This window comes from Rattus rattus, chromosome 11, assembly GCF_011064425.1.
Source record: "Rattus rattus isolate New Zealand chromosome 11, Rrattus_CSIRO_v1, whole genome shotgun sequence".
Taxonomy (NCBI): Eukaryota; Metazoa; Chordata; class Mammalia; order Rodentia; family Muridae; genus Rattus; species Rattus rattus.
Window position 1 is genome coordinate 10,720,214 of NC_046164.1, and position 21,416 is coordinate 10,741,629.

At 44.5% G+C, this 21,416-nt stretch overlaps 1 protein-coding gene and 1 long non-coding RNA gene across 4 annotated transcripts in view; both read left to right on the forward strand.

Annotated features, from left to right (window-relative positions):
- Positions 1-6: 6 nt before the first annotated feature.
- LOC116912507 lies at positions 7-16,884 on the forward strand. Its single transcript, XR_004389466.1, has 3 exons — positions 7-95; positions 15,453-15,566; positions 16,064-16,884. It is a non-coding gene; the product is annotated as an uncharacterized LOC116912507 (long non-coding RNA).
- A 2,921-nt stretch (positions 16,885-19,805) lies between these two features.
- Cops4 (COP9 signalosome subunit 4) overlaps positions 19,806-21,416 on the forward strand; it is a 31,035-nt gene continuing 29,424 nt past the window's right edge. Inside the window, exon 1 of one of the 3 annotated variants that reach the window (XM_032916237.1) lies at positions 19,806-19,961. In XM_032916237.1, the coding sequence (XP_032772128.1) occupies positions 19,888-19,961 (74 nt within the window). In that variant the 5' untranslated portion in view covers positions 19,806-19,887. The remainder of the gene's footprint in view (positions 19,962-21,416) is intronic. The other 2 variants (XM_032916235.1, XM_032916236.1) reach the window with 2 other exon arrangements.

Genomic DNA, 21,416 nt, shown 5'->3' on the forward strand with positions numbered 1-21,416 from the left:
GTCGGGTTCCACGTGACTCCTCCTGGGGCCTCCGTCAAAGGGAAGGCGGGGAACACCAAGTGGGTTCGTGCCTCTCGCTTTGTGACTAGACCATGGTAGGTGCGGTTTCCAGCGCGCCCCCGCTTGATGATGCGCTTGAGTGGGGAGGGAGTCGACATCCTTTCTCAAATGCTAAATCTCTTTCGGGTTTAGAGGAGAAGGTTGCAAGGGGCGCCAAAAAGCTCCCGAGAGGAGCGCGCAGAGCTAAACTTACCTTGGAAGGGAGTTTTTGATCATTTGTTCTGCAACGCGGCACACATCTTATACTAGTACAATATGGATTCTTTGTATCCAATCATCTTTCCCTTCATTCCCTGGGATATTTATAAATCCAAGAGATTTTAAGAAGACCTTACAACCCATGAAACTGCCTGGGGAACCTCACGGAGGAGGCGGAAGATGAAGCTATCGTTTTTTTCCAATCAAGTATTCCTGGCTTTAAGTTCTGGTGCCTCCACTAATTCCTATCTAACCTGTTTCTTTTTCCCTCTACCAAATAAAAATAACTCCCCAGAGTTCAGACAGCTAAATAAAAGCGAGTGGGGGAGGGGTCAAGTGGCTACGAGGTAATGGCCTCAAATGTTAGTTCTCTAAGACTATAACCCTCCTTTAGCAAGCCCAGTGGCATGAAATTAGCATAGGCTTGGAAGTGCAAGTGAGAACGTTGGAGAAAATACATGATTTTATTGAAGATCAGTATTGTGAGCTCAGTTTATGAGAAACCTTAAGAACTAAGCCAGAAATCCTGGTCCATTGACTGGGGGTACTGTGAGGGCATCTCTAGAAGGAAGAAAGATGAGAGACAGAGGCCCCAAATTTAGACAATCCCCACCCCCACACCTCACCCTGGTAGAAAAATCCTGAGTTCCTTCCACCAAGCTGACACAATTCTGAAAGCGTTGCCACAAAACAGCGCCTAAGAAGTCAGGGCAACATCCCGGTTTTTACTGTAGCTTTTTTACAAAGACTAAAAGGACTATTGCAGTTTCATCAGTGTCAGCAATCTGGTTGAAAAAAAAGGGGGAGGGGGTTGGGGATTTAGCTCAGTGGTAGAGCCCTTGCCTAGCAAGTGCAAGGCCCTGAGTTCCGTCCCCACCTCTAAAAAAAAAAAAAAAAAGAAAAGAAAGAAAAAAAAAAAAAAAAAAAAAAACAAACAATTCACACCGGGACACAGTGTTTAGTATATGTAGAGAATGGTAGTTTTACAGTGGTCAGTATGCTAGTGTAACCTTTTGAAGGGGGAAACGTGGTATCTAGGGATGCATTCAATAACACTCAGCAACTGTGCTGAATATTATAATTCTTAGAAGGAGCTGGAGAGATGTCTCCATGCTTAAGACTGTGGTTAGGTCCTAAGCTCAGCCACATCAGGCGACTTACAAGGCCTGTGACTCCAGCTTTGGGGAATCCAACATCCTTTTCTAGCCTTGGAGGGTACCGCATTTATGTGCCCACACCACAGACAGATACACGGATATACACATAACGTAAAATAAAATCTTAAAAACAAATAAAAGCCATATACAATCAAGAATAAAATAAAGCAGGCTGGAGAGATGGCCTCAGGGGTTCAGAGCACTGGCTGCTCTTCTAGAGGTCGCGAGTTCAATTCCCAGCAACCACATGGTGGCTCACAACCATCTGTAATGCGATCCGATGCCCTCTTCTGGTGTGTCTGAAGGCAGCCAAAATAAATCTTAAAAAAAAAAAAAGCAGCAACAGGCTAAGAGGTGGTGGCACACCCCTTGGATCCCAGCACTCAGGTGGCAGAGGCAAGTAGATCTCTGTGAGTTCAAGTCCAGCGTGGTCTACAGAGCCAGTTCGAGGACAGGCAAGGCGACACAAACAAACCGTTTCAAAAAATTAAATAGGGGCTGGAGAGATGGCTCAGCGGTTAAGAGCACCCGACTACTCTTCCAGAGGTCCTGAGTTCAATTCCCAGCAACCACATGGTGGCTCACAACCATCTGTGATGAGATCTGATGCCCTCTTCTGGTGTATCTGAAGACAGCTACAGTGTACTTATATATAATAAATGAATAAATCTTAAAAAAAAAAAAATTAAATAGATAAAAAAAAAATGTGGGGTTGGGGATTTAGCTCAGTGGTAGAGCACTTGCCTAGCAAGCACAAGGCCCTGGGTTCGGTCCCCAGCTCCGAAAAAAAGAAAAAAAAAAAAAAAAAGTAAAGATCTGCAACAACATATATTATAATAAAATGACAGGGGCATCCCCATTATTACAAGATGATCTTTACCAAGAGCTTGAGTCTAGCCGGGGAGTGCACCACTTTAATGCCAGAACTCTTGGAAGGCAGAGGCAGGTGGATCTCTGTGAGTCCAAGGCCAGCCTGGTCTACATAGGGAATTCCTGGACAGCCAAGGTTGCATGGTAAGACCCTGTCTCAAACAACAACAACAAAGACAGCTAGATAAGTACGTGAGCATGTAGGGGTGGGATGGCTCGACAGGTGGACGCTTACCACCAAGCATGACACCTGAGCTCACCCCCTAGAACCCACGGGAGGGAAAGAGCCAGCTCCCACGAGTCGTCCTCAACTGCTACACTTAATTCATGGCATACACGGACCCCACCACAAAGGAATTAATGTAATTATTAAAATGTTGCGACATAAGAGCTAGGTTTATTTTTTAACATTATCCATGGTGACTAAAGCTAAAAAAAAAAAAAAGTAAAAAATACAAATATTGGGCTGGGATTTAGCTCAGCGGTGGGCGCTTACCTAGGAGCGCAAGGCCCTGAGTTGGTCCCCAGCTAAAAAAAAAAAAAAAAAAAAAAAAAAAAAAAAAAATACAAATATTACAAAGACTAGTATTTATTAAAAATAATCACAAATAGCTCAGGTTGCCTGATCTCTGCCTCCACATGGTCTGAGCTGAAATCCCAGCCCTGCCATCTGTGAGAATTTAGGCAACTTCCTTCTGTGGGTGTCTCAGCTTCCTTTTCAGGGGTTTGGTTTTCTGTTTTTTGTTTTTGTTTTTCATTTTTTCCCCTTTGCAGTTTTTATTTTTATTTTTTTAAACATTTGAAAAAACACTGCACGGGGGCTGGAGAGATGGCTCAGCGGTTAAGAGCACTGACTGCTCTTCCAGAGGTCCTGAGTTCAAATCCCAGCAACCACATGGTGGCTCACAACCATCTGTGATGAGATCTGATGCCCTCTTCTGGTGTGTCTGAAGACAGCTACAGTGTACTCATATAATACATAAATCTTTAAAATAAAAAAACAATGCACATAATCACAAGTCCATTCCCTTCACTGCTGCCACAGCCAGAACTGAGAATGGTGACTGGAACTGGTGACTGGGGCTGCTGACTCTGGTGGCCAGCTGTGCTGCTGCTCTCTCTGTGATGACTTTCTAGACCTTGGAAGAAACGAGAAAAGTGAGCAATCTTCAATTTGTTTCAGAAGAAAGAAAAATGGTGCTGGGTGTTGAACTCCCAGCTAACCGAGTGTGTAGAAAGTATGCTACCAATGAGCTAAAGCCTGAGTCTGACAGATAGCGGTTCTGAGGAAAGTGGAACGAAAGCACAGAAGCAGGCTGAGGTTGGTGAGAGTTGGCTAGAGTTCTCAGAAAACAAAATGAAACAGTACTGAGTTCCTATGACGTTAGACACTAAGCGTCTACAACTGGAGATCAGTTCTGAAGACTACAGAGATCCCTGGTTGTGCCAGCCGCTGGCCTGGAGTCCAAGATGTCTATAGCGGCAGCCAACAGAAATGTGTTACCATCCACTTTGATGTATTTTGCATTATCTTATGACTTTGTTGTTGTTGTTGTTGTTGTTGTTGTTGTTGTTTTTAAACAGGACCTTCTTTGTGTCACTCCAGACTTGCCTTGGACTTGTGGCAATCCAACTACCTCAGCTCCCGGGCACTGGGATTACAGGCATGTTCCCATGTGCAGATTCAGCACACTACCCTTTTTAACACAACACCTGATATTCCCTTAACAAAACCGAAAGACTTCTGGGAGCTTATGACAAATCCATTTAGTGGGAAAAATTGGCATAATGTGACATGAAATTAGTATTTTTATGGCACTATCGTACAACATCCATATATATCAATTATTTGTTTTGGATTCTTGAGACGGGGTCTTCCTAAGTAACCCACGCTGGCTTTGAATTTACAGTGGATTTCCTGCTTCTGCTTTACGAGATGCTGGGATTAGAGGTCTATGCCACCACGCCTGGCAGTTGAATTATGGTTTTGATTGCTACCAAAGGGATCGAACATAATTTTGAAGAGACACATGTTAGAATTTAGCCGTGGCGATGTTTCAGAAGGTCTAAATGTGTATCATGAACATAAACTTACAATACAAACATGACGGATCATGACCTGGAAGTCTAAGCCAGATAACTTTCCTCTCCATGTTGCTTGGCAACAGAAAGGATAGTAGAACAGTTGGGTTCTCCAATCTAGGAACCCGGGCCTGTGGTTGAGTGTCTATGCTCTGCTTATTTTCATTCTGGGCTCTAAGCTGTAGGGCATTAGCTAACATGGGATGGATTGTGGGGACAGAAAAAGATCCAGCAGAAGCATGACGTCTTTTGCCCACTCCCAAACAATTAACGTACTACCACTTCCGCCCAGGTACCGCTGACTGAAATAACTCGTGCAGATGAAGTGTAATATTAGTGACGTGAAAGAAATACATTCCTGGAGCTAGAAAGATGATGCTGGCTTGATGGTTGAAAACACTGACTGTTCTTCCAGAGGACCCAGGTTCAGTTCCCAGCACCTACACGGAAGCTCCCAATCATCTGTAACTCCAGGATCCAACACCTTCACACAGACATACATGTAGGCAAAAGATCGATGTGCACATAAAATAAAAAAATAAATAAATGATTTTTTAAAGATTTGTTTATTTTATGGATGTTTTGTCTCCACGTACACCGTGTACACCAGAAGGTGATATCAGATCCAATAAGGCTAAAATAGTTACAGATGGTTCTGAGACACCATGTGGATGCTGGGAATTGAACTCAAGACCTTTGGGAGAGCAGCCAGTGTTCTTAACTGTTGAACCATCTGTTCAGCCCATAAGTAAATTACTAAAGAAATGCCTTCTTAAATGTCAAAGGGTATGAAGGTATAGTTTTAGTACAGAGGTAGAGGCAGGAGGATCAAGAGTCTGTGGTCAGCCTCACTCAAAAACCAAAGTAAAACAAACACAGAGAAGAGAGACCTCTGCTAGTTCCTGCTCCTGAGGAAACCATCCTGAAGGGTTTGCCTTTGTTCTTGATGATTTATGTCTGGTACCTAGGAACACATAAAACACAGGCAAATCACATGTGTTGGCCACAGAGCCTAGGTATTCTTCCCGTGAACCTCTTTTCTGTAGCAAGTTAAATATGTCCTAGACGGCTTGTCTTCCTAAGACACTGGTCAGACGACTTGAACCATTCACTAATAAAAGAGATTCCTCAAGAGCAGGCATTGGCACATTAAAGCTTATAAACCAAGTCCAACTCGTGGCTTTTCTCTCATGCCGAAAACTAAGAACTGTGGGATGTTTTTTGTTGTTTTAATTGTTTTTCTTTTTCTTTTTTTTATCTTCATGAGTGTGCCCATGTGGTTTTTATCTGGTGACCATCTCACCAGCCCCAAAATTACTTTAAATTTTATTTTTATTGCTTTCCATTATGTGCATGTGTGCATCTATGTGTGGGTATGTGCACGAGTTTAGGTGCCCAAGAAGACCAAAGCTGTTAGCTCTCCTGGTCCCGGAGGTACAGACAGCTGGAAGCCCGGAGTGGGTGCTGGGAACCGAACTTGGGTCCACGGTGGGAACAGTACTCACTTTTAACTTCAGAGCCACCTCTTCAGCCCCTCCCAGCCACTCAGATTTATATCTATGAATTGGTCTTGCTTGATTTCCAGCCTCACATAGATAGACCCCTTTTGCATCTTTTTCATTACTGCATGGCTTTCTTTGACTCAGTAGAACATTTTTAAAATCCATACTGTGTTTGTAGTTTCTCCCTTGTTGATGCTGAGTGTCTGAACGAAAGCCCTGGACTTTGTTTCTCTGCTCTCCTGACAATGGATACGTGGGGTTTTTCCACTGCTGGCCATTATAAACAGTCAAAACATCTTCAGCTGAGTATACTTAAGAAAACCGTGGGTTGGGGATTTAGCTCAGCGGTAGAGTGCTTACCTAGGAAGCGCAAGGCCCTGGGTTCGGTCCCCAGCTCCGAAAAAAAGAACCAAAAAAAAAGAAAACCGTTAGTTCTTTCTTTTGCTGTATCTGCGTGTACATGTATATGAAGGTCAGAGGTCAAATGAGGTGTCATACTTGGGGAGTTGCATACCTTGATTTCCCACCGATTAGGCAAGGCTGACACCCAGTGAGCCCCACAGATCCTCCTGACTCAGTTGTCCAGTGCTGGGATTTCAAGTTCATCTCACCATGCCTGGCTTTTATGTGGGTCCTGGGGATCCCACCTGGACTCTCACGTTCATGTGGCAAATGCTATCTCCTCTGTCCCCCCAAATCATGGTTTCTAGGAAAAACTATGTTCACATGTTGAAGGAGATACGGAAAGGATATTTGGGGGAGGGGCATGGTCTTTAATATGTAAACTTGACTGGCCTGGGAGTCTCTATGCAGATCAGGCTGCTCTTGAACTCACAGAGACCTGCCTGCCCCTTGTCTTCCTAGTACTGGGGTTAGAGGTATGCCACACCTGCCTGGAGAAGATATCATAAAACACAAGGCAGACACGAGGAAGGTGGAAATTATGATGAAGAATAAAAGTCACTAGGAAGATAAATCTAAAAAGCCCGAGTTGTCTGGAGAAAAGGAAGAGAAAACAGAAAGGTGATAATTAAACAAATGCTTTTAGAAATGTCCCTCCCTCAAATACAGACTTTCATCTGCCTGCATTCCCAGCGATGCTGTGGAAAGACGCACCTAGGCACGCCCTGGGTTAGTCTTCATAAAGAGAAGAGCTTTAAAATGTTTTATTTCTCAGAAGTTAGAAGAGGGAGGGGCTGATGAGAGATCTCTCTGGTGCTCTGTGGCTTTGACTTCTCACCAGATCCCCTGGAAGCTACACAGGATAAAGTGGTCAGCTTGGCCCAAATTCCATTGCAGAGTCAGGTGACGGAGAACATGCAAACCTTCACAAACATGCCTCTCATGGACTTCCTGTTAGGGCTCACTAGGAGTGAACGCTAAAATAGGAGAGGCACTTTGTGACGGCCAGTTAAGTGTCAACTTGACACAAGCTAGATTCATCGCAAAGAGGAAACCTCTATCAAGAAAATGCCTCCATAAGATCCAGCTGTAGGATATTTTCCTAATTAGTGATTGACAATGGTGTGTGTGTGTGTGTGTGTGTGTGTGTGTGTGTGTGTGTGTGTGTGTGTGTGGGAGTCCAGCTGGTTGTGGGTGGTGGACCCCTGGGTTGGTGATCATGGGTTTTGTAAGAAAGCAGGCTGAGTAAGCCTGTAATTAGCACCCCTCCACAGCCTCTGCATTAGATCCTGTGTCACCAGGTTCCTGTCCTACTTGGGTTCCTGTCCTGACTTCCTTCAGTGATGGACCTTGAAACCCTTTCCTCCGCAGGTTGCTTTTGGTCATGATGTTTCATCACAGAAACAGTAAGTCTTTCAAGGACAGCAACACAAGCTGTAACTATGTGGTTGTGAAGTGTGAGGCCTGAGAATCAGGTGAGGTTACCTGGGTCTCACAGCCAGACCACGTGTTTATTGAGGCTACTTTCTTCAAATTGAAACATTACTTCCTGAAGGAAAGCTTCTGAAGACTCAGGCAGTGAAACTTTTGCAAACTTCAGAAAAAATAAAATAAAATTCACCCATCTCAGGAAGTTCCTGAAACTTACAAGATTCACAAGGTCCCGCTCCCCAAGATTGTGATCAGAAACTGTTGCTGGGGAAAGGAGAATCTTGAACCAGCTGAGCTGCATCTGTGTTGTACAGGGATGCAGCCTTTTTGGATTGTCTCTGGTGCTGTTGTGAACTTTAGGTAATGCAGCTGCCTTTCCTGTCCACGTTTCTGCAATAATCCTGCACCTATACTTTTATAAATAACACTAATTTAATTCATTTGCTGCTGTGTTAAGTTCATGTTGGGTGCATTCTTTCTTTGGTCTGTCAGTGGCACACTATTGTATGAATAGAAGTTCTTTCCTCTCTCCAGGAAAAGTTACATGGAATCCTGTCTCAATAAATAAATGAACAAAATAAGGAGTGACTGACTAAATGAATGAATAAAAATAAAAATGGAAAGAAATAAAACAGTTTCAAAAACCAGAACTGGACAGTGAGGAGTCAGGAGACAAAGGTGCTTAAGTTCCAGCCCTGAAACCTATCTGGAGGTAGGCAGAGAGAACAGGCTCCCCAGAGTTGCCTCTGACCTCCCCATGCATGTATGGTGCATGTGACCTCTTCTTGCTAATAAACACACATAGGTCTCATCAAGTTAGGGATACGGGGAAGAGGAATCTGAAGTAGGTAATTTACTTCAAATACCCAAGGCAGGGGAGGAGAACAACAGTGTAACAGACTTAAAACACAACTGTTACAGATCGCTGAAAAGACGAAGAATACCTAGAAAATGCTGGCTGAAGTGAAAGCAAATTATCCATTTAGCTTGATGAAACCAGTGAACTTGGTGAGTAGAGCAGGCAGTTAACTGATTCTAAAAGTTTGGGGGCGGGGTGAGGAGGGGGAGGACTGAAGAGAAATAACTTTCTAAGAATTGTCCTTTGTTTAGTGGAAATGAAGGCACAGCAGGGGAACTGGAGAGAAGGCCCCCCCACCAGGTGGTTTGATCCGCAGCAGCCAGTCCAATGGCTCACAACCTTCTGTAACTCCAGTCGCTCTGAGGGGTCCCAAGCCTTCTTCTGTCTCCTAATGGCATGCAAGGAAGGAAGTAACAGAAAACGTGTTCTTGTTGAATATTAGAGAATGTTTACTAGTGGGTGTTAGCGCCATCAATTAAACGGCAATAAGGGATAGAACAGTTTTTCCCACTTCACTTAGTTTGCGCTTGTGCACCTGTGGCAGGCAGAGGAAGACTTGCAGGGATACATTGTCTCCTTCCACCTTGGGGACCAGAGATTAAACTGAGATTGGCAGGCTTGGTGCAAAGGCCTTTACTTGATGAATCATATTGCCAGCCTAGCAAGCATTTTTGAAAAGCTTTAAATATACTTCCATGCTACCAAACTGATAAGGAAGTAATATGGGACTGGAACAACATAATAGTAAGATTTACGCGAGAGGCGGGACTCAGAAAGTAACTTAAAAAGCGTCAAGTCTGCAAGATGGCTCAGTGATTAAAGAGCACTGGATGCTCTTCCAGAGGACCCAGGCTCAATTCCAGTAACCAAATGGCGGCTCACATTTGCCTGTAATTCCAGTTCCAGGGAATCCAACACCCTCACACAGAAATAAGTGCAGGCAAAACACCAAGTCACATTAAATAAAAATAAAAAGATTTGAAAAATTAAAAAATAATAATTAAAAATATTTTAGAGTTAAAGATTAGTGTTGGGAATACAGCTGAGATTTACAGTACATGCCCAGCATGTGCAAGGCTCTAGAAAATTCCTAGCACTGGAAAAAAAAATTAAGCATTAAACCAGAAGAAAACCAGCAGGAACTAAGGAAGCCAGCAGTGCCTTAGGAGAAATAGTAAGGGCTGGAGAGATGGCTCAGTAGGACAGCCTGCTTGTCCTGCGGACTACATGAGTTCAGTTCCCAGCACCCACACCAAGCAGTTCACAGCCACCTGCAAATCCAACTCGAGGGGATTTGGGACCCATTTCTGGGCTCTGCACATACACAAACGCATATAAGCATATTCTTAAGAGATTTTGAAGAAAAGCGGATAAATAACAGTGATGATAATAGTTTCTGAAGGAAGAAACCAAAAGAGCCAGGCATAGCGGCATATGTCTATAATCAGTCCCAGCATCCAGGAGCCAGAGGCTCAAAAGAGGATCAAAAGTTCAAGTCCAGCCTGGGCTGTGTAATGAGACTCCGCTAAAAATGACAAAAACAAATAACTAAAAACCAAAGCAAAACAAAACCAAAACAAAGTAACCAAAGAGTAGCCTAACAGAACAATCTAACAGAGGACAGACTAGGGGAAATAGGAAAACCACACTTTGATGGACCCCGTTTTATACCTGAGAGTGATGGACCAGGAAGCCCAACGCTGACTCATTGTCTAGTAAAATTACTAGACTTTAGAGGAAAAATCCTGGGAGCATTTTAGAGGGAAACAAACCAATGATTTACAGTGACAGCAAAACAGACTCGCGTCAGATGTTTTCCAGTTAGAAAATGAAAGTATGTCAGTTTATAATAGTGTGTGTGTGTGTGTGTGTGTGTGTGTGTGTGTGTGTGTGTGTGTGTGTGTGCCTGTGCGCTCGTGAGAGCAAGCATATGTCAAGGTTCTCAGTTTCCACCATGTGTGTCCCCAGAATAGAACTCAGGCCGCCAAGCTTAGCTCCCTCACCTGCTGAGGCATCTCCCTGCCCCCTCTCCTGTTTTTCTTGGTCTTCTTTCTCTAGTAATGCTAGTACTGCTGCTTGGAACCTGTTGGAAGCACAGTGAGGCAAACAGACAGAATACTCATGGGCTGGAGAGATGGCTCAGTGGTTAAGAGCACTGACTGCTCTTCCAGAGGACCCGAACCATCTGTAATGAGATCTGATGCCCTCTTCTGGTGTGTCTGAAGACAGCTACAGTGTACTTATAATAAATAAATAAACAAAAAAATCTTAAAAAAAAAAAAAAAGAATAATCATGGGACATTCTGAATCTGAGTTCCCTAATACACTTGCTAACTGGGATTCTGGGTGCAGAAATTAGAAGACACAGATGTAGGGCAGGAAAAATGGCTCAGAGGTTAAGAACTCTGATTGAGTTCAATTCCCAGCCACCACATCATGGCTCACAGCCATCGATAATGAGACCTGCTGTCCTCTTTGGCACACACACAGTCAGAACACTGTATACATAATAAATAAATCTTGGGAGGAAGAGGAGGAAGAGGAAGAGGAAGAGAGGAGGAAAACAAAGATGTAACACCAACCAAAGAGGTTATGTGCATGAACTCAAGAGTCATTTTATTTTATTTTTTTTATTTTTTTCGGAGCTGGGGACCAAACCCAGAGCCTTACGCTTGCTAGGCAAGCACTCTACCACTGAGCTAAATCCCCAACCCCCGAGTCATTTTATTTTATTTTATTTATTTATTTATTTATTTATTTATTTATTTTTTGGTTCTTTTTTTTCGGAGCTGGGGACCGAACCCAGGGCCTTGTGCTTCCTAGGTAAGCACTCTACCGCTGAGCTAAATCCCCAGCCCCGAGTCATTTTATTTTTAAAATACACATTTTCTAGTTCTGTCCCACGAAAAGGTCAAAGTTACTGATACAATAGTAAGAGCACTCCTAGCACCGGGACTTGTCATCTATTATAACCCTCCATAGCCTACAGGAACAGCGGCGGCGTCCGAACTGATTGTACCAGTCAGGATTAGAAAGCACAGGATGATTCCAAAACAGATGGTCTCACAGCAGCACCCAAAACAAGAGGATGTGAGCATGGATGGTGTGGAAGACAACGGTACACCCGTAGGATCCTGTGAAAGACAAGGGCACAGGCCCAGGATCGTGCGAAAGACAGCGGCACAGGCACACAGCCGCACGCACTTAATCTCACAATCACATGTATTTCTTCTCCAGTTAGGCATGTTTGGGATGGGCAAGGTAATGAACACAGGGATGTACACCAGGAAGTGGGGTCCAGGACCAAAAGAGGGCATCCGATCCCTTGGAACTGGAGCTACACACAGTTGTGAGCCACCATGTAGGTGCCAGAAATCAAACTCTGGTCCACTGGAAAACAGCCAGTGTTCTCAACCAGTGAGCCACCTCTCCAGCCCCCAGACTCTTTTTTTATGCTTCTCTCAAGTCAATGTAGAAGCACCTAGCTAAGTAGCTTAACTCCTTGAAACCGAGTAAGAGTCTTCTGGACCAGCAAGCTTTGCTTTTCCCTCTCAGTGATATAAGTAAAATCTGGAAACACAGCCTTTTAGACATGAACCGCAAGGGAACCGCAAGGAATAAGAAAGAGTCCAGCAGCCTAGGAAAAGAAACGCTTCCTCCCCTCCTGTCCTGCTTGCCTCTCCCTGAGACGGAACCCCAGGCTTTGCACCACCTAGGTCCGTTCCATGTCTCAGAGCGGCAAGTCCTTTCCATGTGAAAATGTTTAGTAAAACGGCTCTACCACAGCAGAAGTCAGGAAAACCTTCCTCTACGGATAGCGGCGTTCCTCCAGGAAAGAATCCTTGACCGTGTGGCTATGTTTTTGTTCAGCAAATTACTGCCAATCTAATCCAAAGTGAGGATGAAGAGAGACTAAAATCTCTTTACAACTCTGAATTTTGACCACTTTAAACATGCTAGTTGTTTATACTCCTACGTGGCTGCCGAAGAGACTGAGATTAGAGATTTGTTTTTCCCTTTGTATTCCCCCCCCCTTTAAGATTTTTGGCAAACAGGAACAAAGGCCAACGGAAAACAAAAATAAGCATGAACCGTACCACATTGATACAAATTATCGCCTCATTTTAAGGCAGCTCTTTCAGATGATTTCTGGGTTGCCACCATTAAAGATTAACCTTAAGAATGCATTGGCTGGGCTGGAGAGATGGCTCAGTGGTTAAGAGCACTGGCTGCTCTTGCAGAGAACCCAGGTTCAATTCCCAGCAACCACATGGCAGCTCACGGCCATCTGTAGCTCCTATTCCAGGGGATCTGATGTCCTCATACAGAGGACATACATGCGAGCAAAATACCACCGTACATTAAAAAGGAAGGAGGAAGGAAGGGAGGAAGGGAGGAAGGAAGGAAGGAGGAAGAAGGATGCATTGGCTATGGCTCAGGAGGTGGCTCAGTTGGGAAAGTGTCTGCGTGGTGCTTATGAGGACCTGAGTTCACATCCCTAGCTCCTCCCACTCCCATAAAAGCCCTGTAAAGTTGAGCATGGCGAGGTGCATGGTGGCGTGTGTAGGCGGATCCTTAGAGCTCAAACAGCCTAGGCTATTGCTGGACTCCTGCTATAACCGGGGAGCTTCCTATTTCAAAAAATAAGGGGGACAGCAGGAGAAGATTAATCACATCAGCTTCTGGCCTTCAAAGGGACAAACCACACACACACACACACACGCACACACACACACACACTGCACTGCGTAGCAAGGAGTGGTGTCATGTGCATACCATTTCAGCAGTTGGGGAATGAAGGCTGGAGGATCAAAAGCTCAAAGTTCTCCTCAGCTATTACAAGTTAAAGGCCAACCCTGGAGACAGGAAATCCCAACTCAAAACAAACAAACAAACAAAAACACCCACTAAAAACAAAAAGAATGGTGCTAGGGACATCGCTCAGTGAGTAAGGTACCTGAGTTCAAATCCACAGTCCCTTGAGAACAGAGACGGGTGGATTACCAATTGGCTGTCAAGCCATTTGGTGAACTTTGGGTTCAGTGAGAGGGCTCTGTTTCAAAAAGTCAGGTGGAGAGCACACACACACACACACACACACACGCACAGAGAGAGAGAGAGAGAGAGAGAGAGAGAGAGAGAGAGAGAGAGAGAGAGAGAGTGTTTTTATCTTGAAATGGCCAAGATGCATCTTCAGAATCTGGGTTCATTTAAGGATTGATTGATTGATTGATTGATTATTGATTGATTGATTTATATGGGTACACTGTCGCTGTCTTCAGACACACCAGAAGAGGGCATCAGATCTCATGACAGATGGTTGTGAGCCACCATGTGGTTGCTGGGGATTGAACTCATGACCTCTGGAAGAGCAGTCAGTGCTCTTAACCCCTGAGTCATCTCTCCAGCCCCATCTGGGTTCATTTAATACCGGATACTCCTACGTCACCATTTGACCCTAGTGATACCACAGTGGTGTATTTGAGGCACACGGGTGGACAGGTGAGTCTGTGCCACATCTTCCTGAGCCTCCAAGATCATCCCTGTGTTTGTTTCCCTAAAAATAAAAAGCCTGGGGAAGACATCACCAAGGTAAACTTGACTGGACAGGTCTGAAAAATACTACGGCTCTGACCATTCGACAGGCCTGGACTGATGTCACACCTTCTGCTTCAGCCTTCGTCATCGAAAACCTCAAGGACCAGCCAACAGATAGAAATAAACAAAACATTTAACAGAGTAGAATTGTCACTTTTGATAAGACTGCCAGCATTTTTTGACAGACGTGGTGTTCATCCTTAGCCAGAGAAATAACTCCCAGAAAGCAATAGATTTCTGGAGAATTCCAAGGCTGTGGGCTACAATGTTGACATTTGCATCTTATGTCATTGTAAAAAAAAGACTCTTAGCGTGGCAACGGGACATCCAGGTGGTTCACTGCAAAGGAAAACGTTTAAAGAAAGAATGTTCAGGGGGCTGGAGAGATGGCTCAGTGGTTAAGAGCACTGACTGCTCTTCCAGAGATCCTGAGTTCAATTCCCAGCAACCACATGGTGGCTCACAACCATCTGTCATGAGATCTGATGCCCTCTTCTGGTGTGTCTGAGGACAGCTTCAGTGCACTCATATATAATAAATAAAGCTTTAAAAAGAGAAAGGAAGAAAGAAAGAAAGAAAGAAAGAAAGAAAGAAAGAAAGAAAGAAAGAAAGAAAGAAAGTAAGTTAGTTCAGGGACCTGGAGAGATGACTCCTGAGGTCCTGAGTTCAATTCTCAGCAACCACATAGTGGCTCACAACCGTACTGGGATCTGATTTCCTCTTCTGGCCTGCAGGTGTACATGCAGATAGAGCACTGATAAAATTCCATTCTTTTTTTTTTTTTTTTTTTTTAAAGAAAGAAAGGATGATCCAGGAGCCCAAGAAAGAATGTGATATGTTGCGTATGGAAGGAACCAGCTAGGCCAGGTTTAACAGTTACTTCTAGAAAGAATACTGGGCGTCAGGAAGCAAACTCTTTTGAGCTTTCTGAGTATTCAAAGAAATAACAGTCAAAATAAACACGGAAAAGCCTTTGAGTGCTCAAGCCTCAGTGGATTCCAAAAAAGCCACTCAGTTACAGTAACTCTGAATTTCATCCAGCACCGTATGCTTCCACTACACCGCACGCACTTGACCCCACTGAGACCATGTATCCTGTTCTCAGTACACGGGCGTCGGGGGTTTGTGCCACGACTTCCGGGTTCTATTTTCAGAGATTTCAATTTCCTGTAGTTAATTACAGTCTGAAAAATCTGACGCGGAAAATCAGAAACAAACCACCGCCAAGTTTTAAGCAGGGCACTGTATTGACGTCTGGTCCATTCTCCAGCCGTTCTTCTCTGCTCTGTTTAGGGACTGAACCACCCGGTTTGGCTCGGTGACTCAGCCCTGTGTCTGCTACTCGTCTGGAGGTCACCTGGGAGCTGTCCTGATTATCAGATCTATTATCGCTGTCCTTGCCTCCAGGTAATCTTTATTGTCCTTAGTCACACACAGAGTGCAAAGGGTCACACATAGAGTGCAAAGGGCGGTCCTGTCGCCCATCCTGACATGCCAAAGAGGGGTTGGTTACATGAAAAGTGAGGTCCCAATAAGGAATAAATTTAATCACCTGGAGGGTAGCTCCACAGGAAATTAGAAGCGTTGAGATTGTCGCCGTGCTCGTCCTTTTATACCAGTGTGTGAATGGCACTTCCCCACGCACGCGGGCGTGGAGGCCGACAGCCTTCCTACATCTGTCTGCACCTTATTTTCATGTAGCTGGAAGCTGGTGAAACTGGCTGGCCGGTGAGCCCTCAGAACCTACCTGTCGTTTATGTGGGTGCTAGGCATTCGAACATCTGCATTACACCCTGAACCGTCTCCCCACAACTACATGCTGAATTTTAACAATCGCTTTTGAAAGACTTCTTATTTTTGTTTCACGTGTGTGTGTGTGTGTGTGTGTGTTTGCTCGTGTGCAGGTCCAGGAGGCCAGAGGATGGTATCGAATTCCCCGGAAGTGGAGTTATGGGAAGTTGTGAGCCATCATGGGGACGCTGAAAGTCGAACCCAGGTCCTCTGCAAGGGCAGCAAGGGCTCTTAACCGCCGAGCCATCTCGCCAGTCCCTAAGAGATTTCGTGTTGTGTTTTTTTTTTTTTTAACATCCTGAACTTTGAGCTGATGTAAACGTGTTCAATAAAACCACAGGAGTCCATTGCTTCACGCCAAGCCCGGAAAGACTAGACTATAATTGAAAGATGGTATGACTCACAGCAGCACATACCTTCAATCTTTAGTTCCCCTTCAGAGAAACAAACATGAAGGAGGCTTCTTTTCAAAGAAGCAGTTTTTCAATGCGCACACCGATGAAGTTCCTTCGGGGTTTCATACTTTCACAACCAACTAAGCCAACCAACCAATCAACAAACGAAAAAAGATGAAACAAAACCCCCAAATTAAACTAACCAAATTCGTTTTTGACCCTGTCTGACAAAGAAAAGAACTGAAACAACTAAACTACCTTCCCTTTCCTTTTGAGACAGGGTCTCGGTCTGTGTCCCAGATCGGTCTGGAGTTCTAGAAGGTCCAGGATGCATAGTCCAGGGTGGCCTGAGTCCCTTTGCGCCAACAGCCTGAGTCCAGGGATCACAGGCATGAACACCAGTGCCACACTCACTGTTCCTTACTCCATTCCTGGTTTTCTGCCCCTAGATAACTATGTCCTTCCCCTTGGAACATTTACTTTATTTTGAGAAGTGTCTGACTCTAAAACAAAAAGTTTGTCCAACTGAAGACCTTTAAGTTGTTGCAATCTTATTTTGGGCAGCGCCGAACGGGAAGCTGAACTTTCTTCCTCAGGGAAGGCAGCTATTCTACTGCAAAGAGGGCACACAGGTAGTTAGGGGGTCAGATGGATGGGCTGTGGTAGAAACTACCAATTCCCTTCATCCTCTGTTCCCTGTGTCCATCTCTCTCCCCTACCCCTTATTCCTCTCTCTCACTCTTGGACTAGAAATTTAGCCCAGGCCCTCTGCACAATAAGCAAATGCTCTACCACTGAGGTATAATGTGTACCCTAGCCTTTAAAAAAAGATTTACTTCATGTACGTGAGTACACTGTCGCTGTCCTCAGACACACCAGAAGAGGGCATCGGATCCCATCACAGATGGTTGTGAGCCACCACGTGGTGACTGGGAATTGAACTCAGGATTTGTGGAAGAACAGTCAGTGCTCTTAATTGTTGAGCCATTTCTCCAGCCCCTCCTACCCACTCTAAGTTGTCCAGGCAGGCCTCGAGAGGCCTGTGACTATAGGCTCTGTGGACTCAAAGGCTGCCCCACTGGAAAGTGAGCTTCCAGGCTCACCATAGTGATTCTTCTTGCCAAAAGAACGTGATTTGAATGGTGTGGGTAACCTCTAGTTTATTTTGCTTGCCTTGCTCTGTCCCCTTCCCCAAAGAGAGAACGTGCCATTTGTAACATGCCAAGATGGCAGAATGCTTCAAATTCAGTATGTGTTGTGGGTAAGTCTGCAAGAGATTGCAGTCCTAAATATAGCTGACCAGAGGGCAAAATGCTAGAATTCTCCTGATAAGTGTGATTTGGAAATATCTGCCAAAAGTTTGTACGTGCCTTGGCTCACTTTGGGGAGTGTGTTTTACTTGCACACATCTTAAGTCATGCAAATATAAGATCATCATTCACTGCATCATTGGCCACTCTATAAAAAAAAAACCTTCTTAATATGTCTTGTACATCACAACATACCATCACTACTTTAAAAAACAATGATAGGGGTTGGGGATTTAGCTCAGTGGTAGAGCGCTTGCCTAGCAAGCACAAGGCCTGGGTTCGGTCCCCAGCTCCGAAAAAAAGAAAAGAAAAAAAAAAAAAACAATGATAAAAAAGGACTGTTTCTACATGACTAGATCACCAGAATAAAGAGAAAACTCTGAAGGAGAGCAACAAGGCACGCCACTTTCTGTGAAAGGAAGAGAACACGAAAATCTTACATTCGTCCGATTGTATTTTTGGAAAGAGGTTTTGTAAGAACACACGTAAATGTAAGATGACCGTGTGACCTGTCATTGGAAGGACAGTTTCTAAATGGAAGGGCAACGTTATCATTCTCTCTGAGCTCCATGTGACAGCATCGGGGTGCGAACCTGCAGTTTCTAAATCTGAGTTACCACATCACATGACGTGGTAATAAGAAGATAAAGAGAGGACTGCTAACAGGCAATATTACCAGTTACTTCAGAACAGTAGATGAAAAGCAGCATTGTCTGAACAAAGTGGTATATAGGACCAATACTTTAAAAAGATACAGGGTGCAACAGGGAAAGGGAATACACATATATAGCCCAAAGGTACTTGTGTATATGTGTGTGTGTCCATTAAATCTACACTTAGGGTTTTGTGGGACAAGGTTTTGTAGCAATCCCAACTGTCTTTCAACTCCATAGGTTCAGGTGCATAGGCTCCTGATCCTCCAGCCTCTACTTCTGGAGTGCTGGTATTACGGTGATCCCCATCAAGCCCAGCCACTTATTTTTTCATAAGGGTAATGTGCCGAAAGCAGTCCACTATAATCATAAGCTGTGCAGTTGAGTTTCCTCACAAACGCAGACATTAGCACACCTAGATGCCAGTGACTCATCCTGGGAGGATCATATTCTTTTTTTTTTTTTTTTTTTTAGGAGCTAGGGACCAACCCAGGGCCTTGCGCCATAGGCAAGCGCCTACCACTGAGCTAAATCCCCAACCCCTTAGGATCATATTCTTGATTGCAGTATATTCCCTCCCAGGTAAATTATCTGAAGAACCAGCCTGTCTCCATTTCAGACTAAAAGCCATCTCATAGTAAAGACAGATTAGGTTCCTATCTGTTTATCATTAAACCTCTCTTCCAGACAAACTAGGTTCCTCCTTGTTTATGATTAAACCTCTCTTTCTCAAGCATTGGACTATGCTTCACCTGTAACCCTAACTACAAAAGGTTCTGCACTACCAGTTCCAGGAATAGAAATCATGTCTTTGTTTCAAGAAGTGGTTTATAGCCACTTTGCAGCCTTACCTGCTGCGTAGTTTACATGACCACCTATGTCTACCTGTTGTGATTACCTTGTTTTGCCAGCCGCCTAATTTGCCCACCAATTCCCCCTTTGGATCCCTTTACCCCTGAGTTATAAAAGCCTTGTCTTCCTTGCATCTAGAGCTGACCTATCGAATTCCACTTTAGGGGAAGGCAGTCCGTGTACACGAATGAAAAAGCTCGCTTTCATTAATTGCTTAATTTGGCCATTATGGTTTTCTTCGCATCTTTGGGATTAATATTCCGTGCATGTGTTGGTCGGTTTTTGTTTTGTTTTTCTTCAGTATTGGACTATAGTGAATTGGAAATAACTCTACATAGGTAGTTTAAGAGATGCCTTAAAGAACTAAGCGGAGAACGATAATAATCCGATCCGGAACTTAGCGAAAACGAGGTCGTTTGACCTGCCGGGCCCTTACTGAAATTGCACAAAGTACACGCCTTCAAGTTCTTCTTCAGCCAATCCCAGGTCGGAGCGTGAGAGCCAGTGTCTCTCGGGAGACCGGGGCGGTCCTCAAACCGGAGGAGAGGAGTCTTGTGTCACTCAACCTCGAGGGCGGAGCTAATTCCGGCTCCCATATTCGACGCTCTGGCCCACTAAGATGCTACTCTATGGCATCTAGCTTCCCCTCTGCTGGCCTCTGGAGGACCACACTCGTTTCCTTTTTGGCAGCGAGAGGTCCCGCAGCCGTGGCTGAGCTGGAAGAAAGATGGCGGCTGCCGTGCGACAGGATTTGGCCCAGCTCATGAATTCAAGCGGCTCTCATAAAGATCTGGCGGGCAAGTGAGTATTTCCTAGCAGTATAGAGGTAGGAAGGAAGCCACAAATTTACCTTCCTAGAGGCGACGGGCGCTCTGGGGTGTGAGGCTCGAGTTAGGCCTGACTCAGGGGGGCGGGCCTGAAGTCGGCTGTGGCGGTAAATGCTGGCTGGGAGCAGCAGAAAATTGTGGGGATCGTGTGCTGGGGTCCTGACCGTCCTACGACCCGGGGTGACTGCCAGCTTCTTAAGTCCTTGATAACGCCCTCTGCGGGTTCCTTTGGCTTCTGGAAGCGTGGTAAGAAAGATGACGGCTCCTCAGGCGGTGGGCGCCTTCCTTAGTGTCTGTTCGGCGAGCCCAACGCACCGAGTTTGACTTCTGTTTGCTGCCGCCCCCGCCCTCGCCTGGTTGGAGGTAAATTTATATTTTGGACATTGATACAGAGTTTTGTTTTTGTTTTGAAGAGATGGCTTTCCAGGATTGACAGGGGCGGAGAAAGAATAGACGCTGTCATGTGGTCCAGAACTTCTCACTTCATAGCGTGTGTGGGTCCTTATGTTCTGGATACTCTCTGTCACCAACTCTGTAGACGAGAACACAGGCAGAATGCCCTTGGGCTCAGGATGTCTAGACAGTGATATTTCCAGGGGCTGCTTAGGAATTTTGTGGAAACCTTAGGGTACTTACTTAGATCCACTCCAGGTCAAAAATTGAGACATGTGTCAGTCCCTCAAGCAATTGTTGAACAGCTTTAGTCTTCTTTGTGTAGATTTCACAGTTTTGCTTTCTAGTGAACATATGCCTTCAATTGAGCCTAACATTTACGCCTCACAACTGAGAGCACGTTGATCTAATTAATGAAATACTCTTGCTCAAACCTGCACGTTGAAATGGTGTATGTGTGGTGTGGCCGCTGTGCCTGGCTATTCTGTGTAGAAAATACAGTCTACTTTATTAGTGGGAAATTTAATTTATAACCTGGGCTTAACTACATTATTCTTTGTTCTTCTACTTTAAAAAAATGGTAGGATAATCGTGAGACTTAGTCTTACCTGATTTCAAAATGAGCATATGTCTCTATACTGATTGCACTTAAATAACTGAGCACAGCCCCTGGTGTATGGCCAGTGTCATAAAGTTATTATTAAGCAGTCAGTAAGTACGTACGACTTATTCCGGGAGTTGGGAATAGTTCACTTATATCATTGTTCATTGTTTCGCCTTTTTTCTTTTTTTACATGTATTAATACTTTTATAGAGTTGGATAGAAGTAAAACTAGCTTATGTATTCCCTTATATTTCCTTTGATTTTTTTCCCTCTTTATTACAGAAAATGTAAGTTTATTAGTTATCAACTAAGATAGAGCTGTTAGAACTTGAAAGAATTCTGGAACTTCGGTTACTATTGACCTCTTGAGTTCAGAATTGGAGATGAACAGTAGCATGACTCCGATAGGGTGTTTCTTTTCTCTGTTGCAGC